Source organism: Bufo bufo, chromosome 5 (genome assembly GCF_905171765.1).
Source record: "Bufo bufo chromosome 5, aBufBuf1.1, whole genome shotgun sequence".
Lineage (NCBI taxonomy): Eukaryota > Metazoa > Chordata > Amphibia > Anura > Bufonidae > Bufo > Bufo bufo.
In genome coordinates this window covers 430,097,572-430,113,220 of record NC_053393.1, presented here as the reverse complement: position 1 = coordinate 430,113,220, position 15,649 = coordinate 430,097,572, and the positions used below count along the sequence as shown (strand labels likewise).

The 15,649-nt window shown below is 47.4% G+C and overlaps 1 protein-coding gene across 2 annotated transcripts in view; it reads left to right on the top strand.

Annotated features, from left to right (window-relative positions):
- The first annotated feature begins 2,780 nt into the window (after window positions 1-2,780).
- The window catches only part of CAPN7 (calpain 7), a 69,758-nt gene continuing 56,889 nt past the window's right edge, over window positions 2,781-15,649 (top strand). For both annotated transcript variants that reach the window (XM_040433479.1, XM_040433478.1), the window contains exons 1-2: window positions 2,781-3,528; window positions 13,879-13,987. In XM_040433479.1, the coding sequence (XP_040289413.1) occupies window positions 3,427-3,528; window positions 13,879-13,987 (211 nt within the window). In that variant the 5' untranslated portion in view covers window positions 2,781-3,426. The remainder of the gene's footprint in view (window positions 3,529-13,878; window positions 13,988-15,649) is intronic.

Below are 15,649 nucleotides of genomic sequence, written 5' to 3'. Positions count from 1 at the left end.
TGCGGCAAAGCACTTTATCCTGGCACACAATAGAAGTTTATCTTCATTTACAGCTTATGCCATTGAAAGAGTGTTTTTGCCCACAAGAGGTGGAGACTTCAAAAGGCTTGTATACCAGAGAGAAGCTTTCTGGATTCTTAAACTGAATTCCAGATTCCCTGCAGGATTAAATCAGAGAAAAGAACTCATGTATATTTACTAATAGCATTAAATCATACCATGTTGCAACTTTGAAGAAAATATAGCCTAATTGAACTGTGATGTATTGTAGCCAGCAGATATAGAGGAGTATTCAGACAGAGCGGTTTTTCATGCTGGGATCTCTCAGTGTATTTATACTGAGTCATGTATTCATTCATTCATTATTATTATTTTTTTATATCCCTGACCTGTCTTTGTCTGTATTTTTCCTCCCTATCTGCTGGACCTTATACTATGGAATGTCTGTTTATAATGGCTTATTCCAGATTTTAACTTTAAATGTGTTTTTGTGCACTTAAATTTCTGTGAACACTTCTAATTAGAAGACCTGGGATGACCAGCACCGCCCTGCTAGTTTAATGGGGGAGGGATTTGTTAAGTTCACGTCTATATATACACTGTGTTGGAAATTTATTGTGGAGGTCATGATTAAGAACCATCTGGTTCGAAACATGTAGACCGCATTGGGGCTTGTATTTTGAAGGTTCCGTTACCGCTTACATTTTGGATTGTGGAATAAACACCGTCAAGCAAAGATACGAGGTGCTGGATTTTCTTTTACTTCAATAGTGTTCCTTACTTTGATCCAGCAGTTTAGTCAAAAAACGAAGTTTTATCATATGCAAATCCGGTCTCTACCAGCAAGTAGGGCGGCTACTTGCTGGTAGCTGCTGCAGAAATCCGCCCCCTCCTCTTGTTGATTGACAGGGCCAGCCGGAATCTCCTCCTCCGGCCAGCCCTGTCGGCATTTCAAAAATCGCGCGCCCGTGTTGAATCTGCGCAGGCGCTCTGAGATGAGGAGGCTCGTCTCCTCTGAACTCCCTCAGTGCGCCTGCGCCGATGACGTCTTCTATTTCGATGATGTCATCGGCGCAGGTGCACTGAGGGAGCTCTGAGGAGACGAGCCTCCTCATCTCAGAGCGCCTGCGCAGAATCAACACGGGCGCGCGATTTTTGAAATGCCGACAGGGCTGGCCGGAGGAGGAGATCCCGGCTGGCCCTGTCAATCAAAAAGAGGAGAGGGCGGATTTCTGCAGCAGCTACCAGCAAGTAGACGCCCTACTTGCTGGTAGAGACCGGATTTGCATATGATAAAACTTCGTTTTTTGACTAAACTGCTGGATCAAAGTAAGGAACACTATTATATTTTAATATATCGCTATATAACTAATTTAACTAGCCCAAAAAAAAAAAATCACTTTAGTGGGGTGACAGAAGCCCTTTAAAGGCATCCCTTCTTCTGTCTCATTCAGTAGCTATAGAACTATTGAGAGAGATGTATTTTTTTTAAATACATTTACACATTTAACCCTCCATTTTAATTATATTATTTACCCCAGTGTTAAATTCACCCCCCCTGGATGCTTGTTTTTTTCCTACAGTGGGGTAGATAATTACACACAGGGTTTTAAAGAATAAACTTCCTGACTCAGACCAAGAGCCGACTCAGTGAGTCAGCAAGTGAATCCAAGCTTCCGTCATCCGCGCATGCGCATTGCGCAACCTAAGCTTCGGTTCACTTGCTTCTTGTCAGCTCAGCGAATGAACCGAAGATTCGATTCATGAATCGGTTCATTTGAATGAACTGATTCAAATTAACCGATTCATGTGAAAGATCCGAACTTCCCATCTCTAGTTTACTCGCAGTAAACCTTTCCGGCAACCTGTAGCAGTGTCCCCTTCTCGGCGCGTGCGCACAGTGCAAGAAGAAGCCGATGCCAGCAGTCCGCAACGGCGCTAAACCTTTCCGGCAACCTGTAGCTGTGTCTCCTTCTCGGCGCGGGCGCACAGTGTAAGAAGAAGCCGGTGCCAGCAGTCCGCAACGGCGCATCAGGCTGAGCCTGTGCGCACGCGGATCTTGAAGCGGGAGGAGGGGGGGGGGGAGAGGCGGCACTGAGGAGTAGAAGGCGGCACTGGGCACGAACGGCGATGCGTGCGGCCGGGCACCATGCATCCACAGACCTCCCCTGCTTGGGCACCTTAATTCAATGATTGACAGGTTAGTAAAACCTGTTTTTCCACAGAATAAAGCCACAAATAGCTTTTATAAGACCACCTTAGAAATCAGAATGCTGCCCTGGACATGTGCATATGTTTAGCTCACAGGGCTTATAGGTGGTGACAGAATCCCTTTAATCATATACAGAAATAGGATAATTTGGGGCAGGGTGATGAGCCCAGTCCTCCACACCATAGAGCAAAGTGTGCAGATACTGCATATGTTTGGAAAATTTAATAAAAAGTTTGCGAAAGAAAACCTCCCTGAAATGAGAAGTGCACCTCCCTGAAATGAGTTTTTGCAGGTTGGGATGTCTGAAGATGGGAGGTATGGGTGCTTGTAAGGTGCCCACTGTTGTACTAAAAAGCCTATCAATCAAGGCAGCCAATCAGAATCAATCTTTCATTTTGACAACTACTCTGGATATGGGATAGCTGTAATCTTATTGGCTGCTACTACGGTAGTAATATGGATAATTTGTGCAGTTCATATTTCACCGCACGGGACTAGGCAAAGGAGCCAAGTGCGCTGCTAGCAGCTCTGCGCATGCTCAGTGCTCACAGGAAGCTGCGTTCCCCAGGCCGCTCCTGCCTGCTGTCAGCCCGGGAGGTGGGGACGCGGGAACCTCCACGCCACACTTCAGTTCCGCATACCCGGCCAGCCCCGTCCTCACAAGCAGGTGAGCGGGGAGCAGCCTGCTGTGTCAGGGGGAGGAGGCAGCAGGATGACAGGGGCAGCTCATCAGTGCGGAGCAGGAAGTGACCGTGTGCCGACATCAGGTAAACACAGGGGTGTGTGAGCGCAGACAGTGCATGGCACACCTGTCACCCCTCTGATCTCCGCTCTGAAGGATAAGCTGTGTCTTGGCATTAAGGATTACCAGGAAGGGTTCATCAAGGAACTAGTCATCAAGATCTCTGCTACTAGGACTACTACTCCAGCGGAGCCTGGCAATGGCACCTCACCACAGTATGATGGGCGCTGCCGGAGACCCCAGGAGACATTGCTACCGAAGTGTCTGAGACTGGAGACAATCCGAAATCCCCTCAGATCTGACAATCGCCTGCTTACTGACTGATCCCAGATCTTCCAAGACTGACAAACTGGATCCTAAGACTGAAGACCCTTCAAGTGACAATACCTACCGCCCAATGCTGTACTGACCGACACATCATCGCACTTGCCCATACACCTATTTATTATTTCTTTACTATCTCGCTGTCACCATGGATGCCTCCTTACTGGAACTGGATGCCCTGAAGTTCGCCAAGTTAGCGGTGGTCAACGATCAGATAGGCAAATACAAGGAGGCGGTCTTCTATTACAAGGTATGGATGGGATCGGAAGTCCGATCATAGAATAGACCTTCCCTAAGGCCTCATTCGCACCACCAGATTTTGCAGCTGGAATGCGAGCCCATTCTTTACTATGGGGCCGCAAACAATGCGGACAGCAGACAGATGTCATCCGTACAGCCAGGCAGCAAATGATGGAACAGGTCCTCTTCTTGTCCGTTTTGTGGACAAGATGAGGCATTTTTACAATGGGGACTGTGAAAAGTGCGGGATGCACACGGACCGCGTCCATATTTGGTGGATCTGCGATTTGCAGACCGCAAAACGGATACAGTTGAGTGCGGGAGGTCTGACAAGGATTGGGAATGGCAGCTGCATTAACACTTCTATAAATGTATAGCGTAAGGCGAGCATCCCGACAACAGGTGCTCTACAGCAAGGAATCGTATGCAGGGTCTGAAAGGGGTTCTCCAGGCTTTCCTAAATGTCCGTTAGCCTTCTTAGATGGGTTCCTCATTAGTTACCCCTCTGTGGCGCAGCTGATTCTGCAGTCTTCGCTCCTTTCACTTAACAGCCAGGATTGGGTGCAGGGTCTTCCTGTATGCAGTATGTGTACTCAGTAGGCATCCGGTCAGTATCTGAGAAGAAGACCCTGCATCCAGTCCTGGCGGTCCCATGTGACAGTGGTGGTGCGGCGGAGGGCTAAGTGCTGAGAAAACCATCAGAAGACTGCCAGATTTTTAGAAAAGTCCAGAGATTCCTTTTTAAAGGGAACCTGTCACTGGGATTTTGTGTATAGAGCTGAGGACATGGGTTGCTAGATGGCCGCTAGCACATCTGCAATATCCAGTCCCCATAGCTCTGTGTGCTTTATTGTGTAAAAAAAAAAACGATTTGATACAGATGCAAATTACCCTGAGATGAGTCCTGTCCCCAAGATAAGTCCAGCGTGAAGGAGCCCAGCACTGCCCCGCATCCTCAGAATCCTGACGTCACAAAGCTAGAGCGCCGTAATCTTGCGATGCGCGATCTAGCGCATGCGCAGTTCCTTCCCTAAGGCTGATGCAAGCACAGGGAAGGAACACTATGAGGACACTGCGCATGCGCTAGCTCGCACATTGCGAGATTACAGCGCTCTAGCTTTGTGACGTCGGGGAGCAAGGAGGAGATTCGGAGGATGCGGGGCGGTGCCCGGCTCCTTCACGCTGGACTCATCTCATGGACAGGACTCTTCTCAGGTTAATTTGCATATGGATCAAATCATTTTTTTTTTTTTTGACACAATAAAAGCACACAGAGCTATGGGGACTGGGTATTGCGGATGTGCTAGCGGTCATCTAGCAACCCATGTCCTCAGCTCTATACACAAAATCCCGGTAAAAGGTTCCCTTTAAGAGACTTAAAGGGAGTCTGTCACCACATTGGACATTATAGACCGCTTACATAGCGTTCTGGCATAACTTTAGATAAATCAAATGGTACCTTTTGTTGCTTTCTTCTTCTGCGGCAAAAACGTGTATCATATGTAAATGAGGGCTCGCACTAGCACAGGGGCGGCGTTAACCTCTTTGGAGCCCAGGCTGCTCATCCTCTTTTGTTAATATCCCCGCCCCAGTCTCTGCCTGCCCTTCTCTTCCCTTGCGTCCTCCTCCTGTCCCAGCTAAATCCCGCGCCTGTGCTCTGCCTCGCTTGGCCGGGGCATGTGCACTGCGATGCCCACTGTGGGCATGGCATCGATGTAGCTACTGCGCATGCTCCGGCCAACGGTGCGAACTCAGCTACAAGGAGGCGGATCAGAGTCGCGCAGGAGAAGAGGAGGGCATCGCAGTGCACGTGCCCCGGCCAAGCGAGCCAGAGCGCAGGCGCGGGATTTCGCTGGAAGAGGAGGAGGACGCAAGGGAAGAGAAGGGCGGGCAGAGGCTGGGGCGGGGATATTAACAAAAGAGGATGAGCAGCCTGGGCTCCAAAGAGGTTAACGCCGCCCCTGTGCTTGTGCGAGCCCTCATTTACATATGAATAAAAGCCCCTTTTTGCTGCAGGTGAACCGCAGAAGAACGCAACAAAGGTACCATTTGATTAATCTAAAGTTATGCCAGAACGCTATGTAAGCGGTCTATAACGTCCAATGTGGTGACAGACTCCCTTCAAAGGGGTATTCCTAGTGAAGACAGGAAGTTGTACGTGTGTGGCCCCTACTGTTCACTTCTATGGGAGTTCTTAAAATAGCTGAGCTCTGACTTGGCTGTTTCCGGCAGTCCCATAGCGGTGAACGAAGAGGTGGCCGCGCTTGCGCATCATAATCTCTTATCACTGCTATAGGACTTCCAAAAATAGCTAAGAGCGTTCGGCTCGGCTATTTTCAGAACTCCCATAGCAGTGAATGGAGCTGCACAAGCGCAGTGTGCTCTCCTTCACTTCGGGGGTCCTGTTCTCCAGCTAGGTGAGACCCACACCTATCTGGCATTGATGGCACATCCTAGAGACGTATGCCATCGATGTCTGAGAGGAGCCAAACCCTTTAAAACACTGATGGTATAGGAGGCCTGGAAAAATGTCAGGCTTGGCGCACATTATCTCTGAGCCCTGTGCTTAATGCATATGCTGGGCAAAGCTTCCGGGGTATACATTATATGTATCTATAGGGGTCTCCTCACCTGACAGGGGCCAAGAGAATGTCATTTTGGCATTTACATGGGTTGCAAATGACAGCTGAAGGATTAATGGCCTATGCACTGTAGACAACACCTCCATGTCTGGTGCTCCTGCTCCCGTTAAAGGGCTTCTGTCACCCCACTAAACAGTTTTTTGTTTTTTTTTGTGTACTTATAATCCCTATACTGCGATTTATCCATACATAATGTGATTAATCATTTTGGTTCAGTAGATTCTGCTAAAAACGTACTTTAATAATATGTAAATTACCTGTCTACCAGCAAGTAGGGCGGCTACTTGCTGGTAGCAGCCGCATCCTCCTATCATAATGCTGCCCCCTCCGCATGTTGATTGACAGGGCCAGCGAACGGGATCTTTATATGGCTGGCCCTGTCTGCTATCAAGATCTCCTGCCTGCACCGTAACGGTATTCAATCGGCACAGGCGAACTGAGAGGCGGACGCTCGCTCGGCCGCTCCATCCTCAATGCGCCTGTGCTGATGACGTCACATCTACGCCGGCCGAGCGAGCGTCCTCCTCTCAGTGCGCCTGCGCCGACTGAAGACAGGTACGGCGCAGGCGCCAGATTTTGAATGCAAACAGGGCCAGCAGAGAAAGATCCCGTCCGCTGGCCCTGTCAATCAGCATGCGGAGGGGACGTCATTATGATAGGAGGATGCGGCTGCTACCAGCAAGTAGCCGCCCTACTTGCTGGTAGACCGGATAATTTACATATTATTAAAGTACGTTTTTAGCAGAATCTACTGAACCAAAATGATTAATCACATTATGTATGGATAAATCGCAGTATAGGGATTATAAGTACACAAAAAAAACTGTTTAGTGGGTGGACAGAAGCCCTTTAATACAGAATGTATAGTACAATAGGGCTGGAGGGGTTAAAAAAAATAAAAAATAATTTAACTCGCCTTAATCCACTTGTTCGCACAGCCCGGCTTCTCTTCTGCCTTCATCTGTGAGGAAAAGGAACTGTGGTGACGTCACTGCGCTCATCACATGGTCCATCACATGATCCATCACCAAAATGCGGATCAGTTTTTTTGCGGATTAGATGCTGGCCCATTCCATTCCATGGGGCCCTTTTCTTCTATTGCACGGCTCAGCAAAAAAATGAAACATGTCCTATACTTGTCAGTGAAAATCAGGACATGGTCCTATTATAGTCCTATGGATCAGCAAAAAAACGGAATGCAATCAGTTTTTTTGCGGACATCCTGAACTGTCCGCAAAAAAACGGATCCGCATTTTTGCGGGCAGCATATGGCCGTCTGAATGAGCCCTTAATGAGATGATTTTTGTAGCAGATTTACTCTTTGCAACAATTTTTTTTTTTACCCTGCAGTGGGCCACTCCTCTGTTATTCCTCCTGGAAAATGTCTGATTAATATTTGGAAAGAATAAACGTTCTTCCTTCGCATAGCAGCGGAGTGATGTAATCACCTGGATGTGTAATCCCGTGTGATGTCAGTTCAGACACGAACCATGTGATTCGAGGGCACGTGAGCCGTCTCCCTGCACTCAGTACTTCCTGCTATGGGTCAGATGCCATTCACAGTATGTCATAATGGCAGTAAGCGTGTCCGCTTATTTATGTTGAATAATATTCCCATGACGTGGACAACCATTTACATTTTGTAACCAGATCTGTCTCTATGATATAAGGATTTCATTTGGAGTAATTCTTTAATAATCTAGTTTAAGAATACCGACAGCCATTGTGGGTGCCTGATGAAAGCCATAGCTCTGTGGAAAGCTCCTTAAAGAGGACCTGTCACTATGAAAGTGCAGTCTACAGCCAGCATAGTATAGAGCAGGAGGAGCTGAGCAGATTACTTATATGGGAAAGGATTCGGCAGAATTGGTATGTTATTCATGTAAACCTCTGCCCATTCTGTGCCCAGACTTGTTTCACGCTTGCGTCCGCTGATCCGGCCAGGAACGGCCTGCCAGATACAGGGAAGACTATCAATCACTGATTAGGACCGCCCACATGACTCCTTAGCTTAAAGTAGAATGAGGAGAGACATGAATACATTTCCAGACTATGCTGAATCTTTTCCATAAAACTATATCTTAGGCCTCATGCACACGACCACTTCAATGGGGCCGCAAAAGATGCGGACAGCACTCCGTGTGCTGTCCGCATCCGTTGCTCCGTTCTGTGGCCCCGCAAAAAAAAAAATAGTATGTCCTATTCTTGTCCGTTTTCCGGACAAGAATAGGCCTTTCTACAATGGGCCGCCCGTTCCGTTCCGCAAATTGCGGAAAGCACACGGGCGGCTTCCGTTTTTTGCGGACCGCAAAAACGGCACGGTCGTGTGCATGAGGCCTTAGGCTACTTTCACACTTGCGTTCGGGGTTCCGCTTGTAAGTTCCGTTTGAAGGCTCTCACAAGCGGCCCCGAACAGCCCCAATGCATTCTGAGTGGATGCGGATCCGCTCAGAATGCATCAGTTTGTCACCGTTTGGCCTCCGTTCTGCTCAGCAGGCGGACACCCGAACGCAGCTTGCAGCGTTCGGGTGTCCGCCTGGCCGTGCGGAGCCAAACGGATCCGTCCAGACTAACTGCATAACTGTTTTTTTCAGATCTGATTTTTCACTTTGTGAAAACTCAGATCCGACAGTATATTCTAACACAGAGGCGTTCCCATGGTGATGGGGACGCTTCAAGTTAGAATATACTAAAATAACTGTGTACATGACTGCCCCCTGCTGCCTGGCAGGTGTATTTAACTCATTGGTGGCCAGTGTGGCCCCCCCTCCCTCCCTCCCCTGTTTTTTAACTCATTGGTGGCCAGTGCGGCCGGCCCCCCCTCCCTCCCTCCCTCCCCTGTATTTAACTCATTGGTGGCCAGTGCGGCCGCCCCCCCCCCTTCCCACCCCCTGTATTTAACTCATTGGTGGCCAGTGCGGCCGGGCGCTCCTCCTACTGGTAAGTGAAAGGTCTGTGCTATAAGCAATGCGCCGCACAGACCTTTCACTTACCAGTAGGAGGAGCGCCCGGCCGGCCACAGACAGCGAAGGTAAGTATAATGCTTCTAAAATTTCTAAGTAACCATGGCAGCCAGGACTGCAGTAGGGTCCTGGTTGCCATGGTTAACGATCGGAGTCCCAGCGATTAAACTGGGACTCCGATCGGAACTCTCCGCTGCCACCAATGATGGGGGGTCGGTCATTTTAATTAGGGGGGGAGGGAGAGGGGGGGCGGCCGCACTGGCCACCAATGAGTTAAATACAGGGGAGGGAGGGGGGGCCGGCTGCACTGGCCACCAATGAGTTAAATACAGGGGAGGGAGGGGGGGCCGGCCGCACTGGCCACCAATGAGTTAAATACAAGGGAGGGAGGGGGTGCCGGCCGCACTGGCCACCAATGAGTTAAATACAGGGGAGGGAGGGAGGAGGGGCCGGCCGCACTGGCCACCAATGAGTTAAATACAGGGGAGGGAGGGGGGCCCGCACTGGCCACCAATGAGTTAAATGCAGGGGGGGGGTCTGCCCCCAGGGGGCAGTCATGTACACAGTTATTTTAGTATATTCTAACTTGAAGCGTCCCCATCACCATGGGAACGCCTCTGTGTTAGAATATACTGTCGGATCTAAGTTTTCACAAAGTGAAAAATCAGATCTGAAAAAAACTGTTATGCAGACGGATCCGTTCTGAACGGATGCAAGCGTTTGCATTATAGGAGCGGATCCGTCTGTACAGACACCAGACGGATCCACTCCGAACGCAAGTGTGAAAGTAGCAGTCTGCTCCTCCTGCTGCCTGCAGATTGTACTGTGTTTTTTTAATGGCGACAGGTTCTCTTAACCCATTAACGCATAATGCCATTCCATACATGTACAGCATTATGCGCCCGCAATTGTATGGAGCGGGCTGCTGCGGTGAGCCCGCTCCATACGTGGCAGGTGCTGACTGTATCATACAGCAGGCACTTAACCAAAATTACGAGGAACGGCAATCGCGACCAACCCTGTTATTTAACCCCTAAGATGCTGCATTTAACACGGATCACATCATCTGTGGCGTCAGGCAGAGGGATACAGCTACCTCTGCCTTCCGATCAGAGCCTCCGCAGTAAAATTGCAGGGCTCCAATCAGTTACAATGGCAGCCTGGACGCTTCTGAAGCTTACCAGGCCTGCCATTGTAAGCTCGCTGCTGAACTATGTACGAGGCACAGCTCAGCAGGGAGTGTCAATATCCCATTCACCCTAATAGATCTCTGTTAGGCCTCTTGCACACGTGTGCGCCCCGTGGCCGTTCTGCGGGCCGCAATGCACGAACACCCACCGTGGGGCAGCCGCAGCAGATCGCGGACCTGTTCACTTTAATAGGTCCGCGATCCATCCGTTCCGCAAAAAAATAGGACATGTTCTATCTTTTTGCGGAACGGAAGTACTGGACGAAACCCCACGGAAGCACTCCATGATCCATCACCATGGTAAAAGATCATGTGATGGATCATGTGATGACCGGAGTGACGTCACCACAGGTCATTTTCCTGTAATGAATGCTCACCACAGGTCCTGTTCAGCAAAGGAGACAGAAGGAGATGCCGGCCTCCGCGATCAAGTGGATTAAGGTGAGTTAAATTATTATTATTTTTTAACCCCTCCAGCGCTATTTTACTATGCATTCTGTATTCAGAATGCTATTATTTTCCCTTATAACCATGTTATAAGGGAAAATAATAATGATCGGGTCTCCATCCCGATCGTCTCCTAGCAACCGTGCGTGAAAATCGCACCGCATCCGCACTTGCTTGCGGTTGCTTGCGATTTTCACGCAACCCCATTCACTTCTATGGGGCCTGCGTTGCGTGAAAAACGCAGAATATAGAGCATGCTGCGATTTTCACGCAACGCATAAGTGATGCGTGAAAATCACAGCTCATGTGAACAGCCCCATAGAAATGAATGGGTCGGTATTCAGTGCGGGTGCAATGCGTTCGACTCACGCATGGCATCCGCGCGGAATACTCGCCCGTGTGAAAGGGGCCTTAGGGGTTAAAGAGCCTCTACACACTAGGTCTGGTATTTTTTCACCACAAAAAAAAAACGCCATAAAAACTGGATGCATTTTTTTGTTTTTGTGTTGCCACATGTTTGAACAGTGTCTTTTTCAGGGTCAAGATGGTTTCAGAACTTGATCTGTGAATGGTAGGATGGCTGCAGTACCCTCCATTTACCTCTACAGGGCTTCCAAAAATAGCCAAGCGCCCTTTTGTGAAGAGAATGGCCATCTCTCCATTCACTGTGGCGCCAAATGGGACCCACACTTATCAGACATTTATGGCATGTTGTCTAGAGGGTACAACCCTTTTAAACTCTTCTGGCAGTGCTTATAGATTATACCCTTTATACCTGCTAAGTAAAAACTCTGGGGACAAAAACCGTGCTGCACATTTCCCTTTAAAATAACCTGCACCATAATGGAAACTGCACGATGGTCAGTGGTCAGGCGCTGTTGGTGTCAGTCCTTAGAGACGCTAAAATACCGACGCACATGTCTGCAGAGCCTCACCCCTTTTACCTGTCTTTTAGGTGGTTTTATGGCTCTTGACCCATGCTCTTTACAGTCAATTTAAGGCCTCTTTCACACGGGTGTTCCGGATTTGCTCCGGATGTGTCGCGTGTGCATTGCGGTAAAACTGCACGAGTAGGCACACAATTGCAGTCAGTTTTGACTGCGATTGCGTTCCTATGTTCAGTTTTTTCCGTGCAAGTGCAATGCGTTTTGCACGCGTGTGAGAAAAAACTGAATGTGGTACCCAGACCCGAACCCGGACTTCTTCACTGAAGTTCGGGTTTAGGTTAGGTGTTCTATTCATTTTATTATTTTCCCTTATAACATGGTTATAAAGGAAAATAATAGCATTCTTAATACAGAATGCGTACTAAAATGTGGATTGAGGGGTTAAAAAAAAAAAACCTCATCCAATTGATCGCGCAGCTGACATCCTCTTCTTTCTTCCTCTTTCAGGACCTGCAAAAGGACCTTTGATGACGTAATCGCGCTAACCACGTGGAGAGCGCGGTGACGTCAGCGCAGGTCCCGCTGAATGAAGATAGAAATCATCAAAGGCCCTTTTGCGGGTCCTAAAAGAAGAAGAAACCATGTTATAAGGGAAAAATAATACAGTGAATTTACTTTAATGGGGTCCGGGGTTGCTTCCATTCCTATCATCTCCTAGCAACCATGCGTGAAAATCGCACCGCATCAGATGCTTGCAATTTTCACACATCCCCATTCATTTCTATGGGGCCTGCGTTGCGTGAAAAACGAAGAATATAGGACATGCTGCGATTTTCACGCAACGCACAAGTGATGTGTGAAAATCACCGCTCATCTGCACAGCCCCATAGAAGTGAATGGGTCCGGATTCAGTGCGGGTGCAATGCGTTCACCTCACGCATTGCACCCGCCTGGAATTCTTGCCCGTGTGAAAGGGGCTAAATGTCAATACAGTGGTCCCTCAAGTTACAATATTAATTGGTTCCATGACGACCATTGTAACTTGAGTAATCTGTTCCAAAGCTCCAAAATGTCATCCAAGATAAGAGAAAATGAAGATTTAAGAAAAATAAGCAGATAACTAAGACAGATACAAGTCCTTACATATAACAGTCAGGAATGGCTGCTAACCAGCAACTAATCCAGCTATTTACCAGAGAAGTGGCCTGGATTGGTTGGATCTGAGCCTGAGACATTGTATGTGGAGTCTGGTTTCATCTTAGGCTACTTTCACACCTGCGTTTGGTGCGGATCCGTTTGGTGTCTGCACAGACGGATCCGCATCTATAATGCAAACGCTTGTATCCGTTCAGAACGGATCCGTTTGCATTACCATGAACAAAAAAAAAATTGATATATATATTTTTTTTCATGATAATGCAAACGGATCCGTTTGGACTTAAACTGAAAGTCAATGGGAGGCGGATCCGTTTTCAATTGCCCCATGTTGTGTCAGTAAAAAAAAACGGATCCGTCCCCATTGACTTACATTGTAAGTGTGGCTCAGTTTCATCAGACGGACATCAAAACGCTGCAAGCTGCGTTTTGGTGTCCGCCTCCAGTGCGGAATGGAGGCTGAACGGAGGCAAACTGATGCATTCTGAGCGGATCCTTTTCCATTCAGAATGCATTGGGGCTGAACTGATCCGTTTTGGAGCGCTTGTGAGAGCCCTGAACGGATCTCGCAGGCGGACCCAGAAACGCCAGTGTGAAAGTAGCCTTACGATGGGTCAGAAAGGACCATTGTGTGTCGAAAATATTGTATCCTGAGGCCATTGTATCCTGAGGGACCACTGTACATGATCTTACACAGAATTAGGCATTTAAAATATATCACTGCTTTCTCCAGGAGATTACCCAACAGGGGTCACAGAAGAACAAAATTTCCTTGTATGTAGATTTTGCTATTAATAGTTGATTTTGTTTTTAAGGCTATATTAACTGTATAACTATATTAATATTATATAACTGTATTAACTGTATTAATATAGACAGTGGGGGAGATTTATCAAACTGGTGTAAAGAAAAACTGGCTTAGTTGCCCATAGCAACCAATCAGATTTCACCTTTCATTGTCCAATGGAGCTCTGAAAAATGGAAGGTAGAATTTGATTGGTTGCTATGGGCAACTAAGCCAGTTTTCCTCTTAAACCAGTTTTGATCAATTCTACCCCATTGATTTCTACAATGCAGGAGGCCGCTCAAGCACTAATTTATGCTGAAATGGCAGGATCCTCACTAGAGAATATTCAGGAAAAGATAAATGAATACCAGGAAAGAGTTGAAGCACTTTACACTGCAGGTAAGTGGACATGGCAGCAAGAAGATGGAGTAGACACTGCAGCATGTGCATAGCCCCATTGTCTAACATGAACAGTGGCTTCGGAAAGTCTTCTGCAGCCTTGTGCTAAAATAAAAATATCAAGCCCCCCCATCATTCTGCACTCTGTACCCCATAATGGCTAAGTGGAAACATAATGTTCACTATCATTGCAAATTTTTTGAAAAGGAAAAACTAACACCTGGCATTGACAAGTATGCAAACCCTTTACTCAGCACTTTTGGCAATGATTATCGCCTCCATTATTCTTGGATACGATGCCTCAAGGTTTACACAGCTGAATTTGGGAATTTTTTTCACCATTCTTTTCTGCAGATCCTCTCACTCTGTTAGGTTGGATGGGGACCTTGGGTAGACAGTGATTTTCAGATCTCTCCAGAGATGCTTGATTGGATTCAAGTCAGGGATCGGGTTGGGCCACTCAAGGACATTCACAGAGTTGTCCCTAAGCTACTCATGTGTTGTCTTGGTTGTGTGCTTAGGGTGATTGTCTTGTTGGAAGGTACACATTCGGCTCAGTCTGAGGTCCAAAGCACTCTGGATCAGGATTTCATTGAGAATATCTCTGTACTTTGCTCCATTCAGATTTCCCTTGACCCTGACCAGTCTCCCTGTCCCAGCCACTGAACCCCCCCCCCCCCCCCATGGTATGATGCTGCCACCATCATGTAGGTATATTGGGCAGTGCTTGGTTTCCTCAAAAACATGCCACTCAGAATTGAGGCCAAAAAGTTCAATCTTTGTTTCATCAGACCAGAGAATCTTGTTTCTCACAGTCTTTGTTGAAATCTCCAGGCAGGCTTTCTGTTGTTTTTTTTTTTTTGTTAGTTTTTTTACTGGGGAGGGGCTTCTTTCTGGCCACCCTGCCATAAATCCCAGATTGGTGGAGTGCTGCAGTGATGGTTGACCCTCTGGAAGTTTCTTTCGTCTGCATACAGGATCTTTGGGACTCAACCAGAGTGACCAATGGATTGTTGGTCACCTCTCTTACCAAGGCCCTTTTCCCCCAATTACTTAGTTTGTTGGGGCAGCCAACTCTAAGAGGAGACAAGGGTATGTCTTTCCAAATCATGTCCAATCAACTTAATTTACCACAGGTGGACTCCAAGGTGTAGAAACTTCTCAAAGATGATCAAAATGGGAGACACCCAGAGCTAAATTTCAAGTGCCGTAGCAAAGGGTCTGAATGCTTATGTCCCTGCAAAATTTTAGTTTTTACTGTTTAATAAATTTGTAAACATTCTGAATGCAATCCATGTGAAAAGCTCTAACTATGCATGAGGCCGAAGACTTGTAATACTGCCTTGAGTTAGTGTTTATAGTATGGCCACAAAACCCACACCCCTTGTTATTCCACTAATACAAATTTAGGTAATTTTGGAACCCTGGTGGCGATCTAAATTTGGCAATTACTATCTTATTACTGGTGATTTAAGTCAATGGGGAAACTATAAACTCTGAATATCAGAAATTTCTTCACCGTGACCTCAGAATCCACTGTGGTGTTCTTGTTTTTCAGGTTCTTATGTTTAGTCAGTATAGTTTTCCTCACAAAGGACTGTTAAAGCTGATTCAAATGTTCTTCTAGCTGCCAATTCTTTTCAAAGTTCTTCCTTTTCTGAC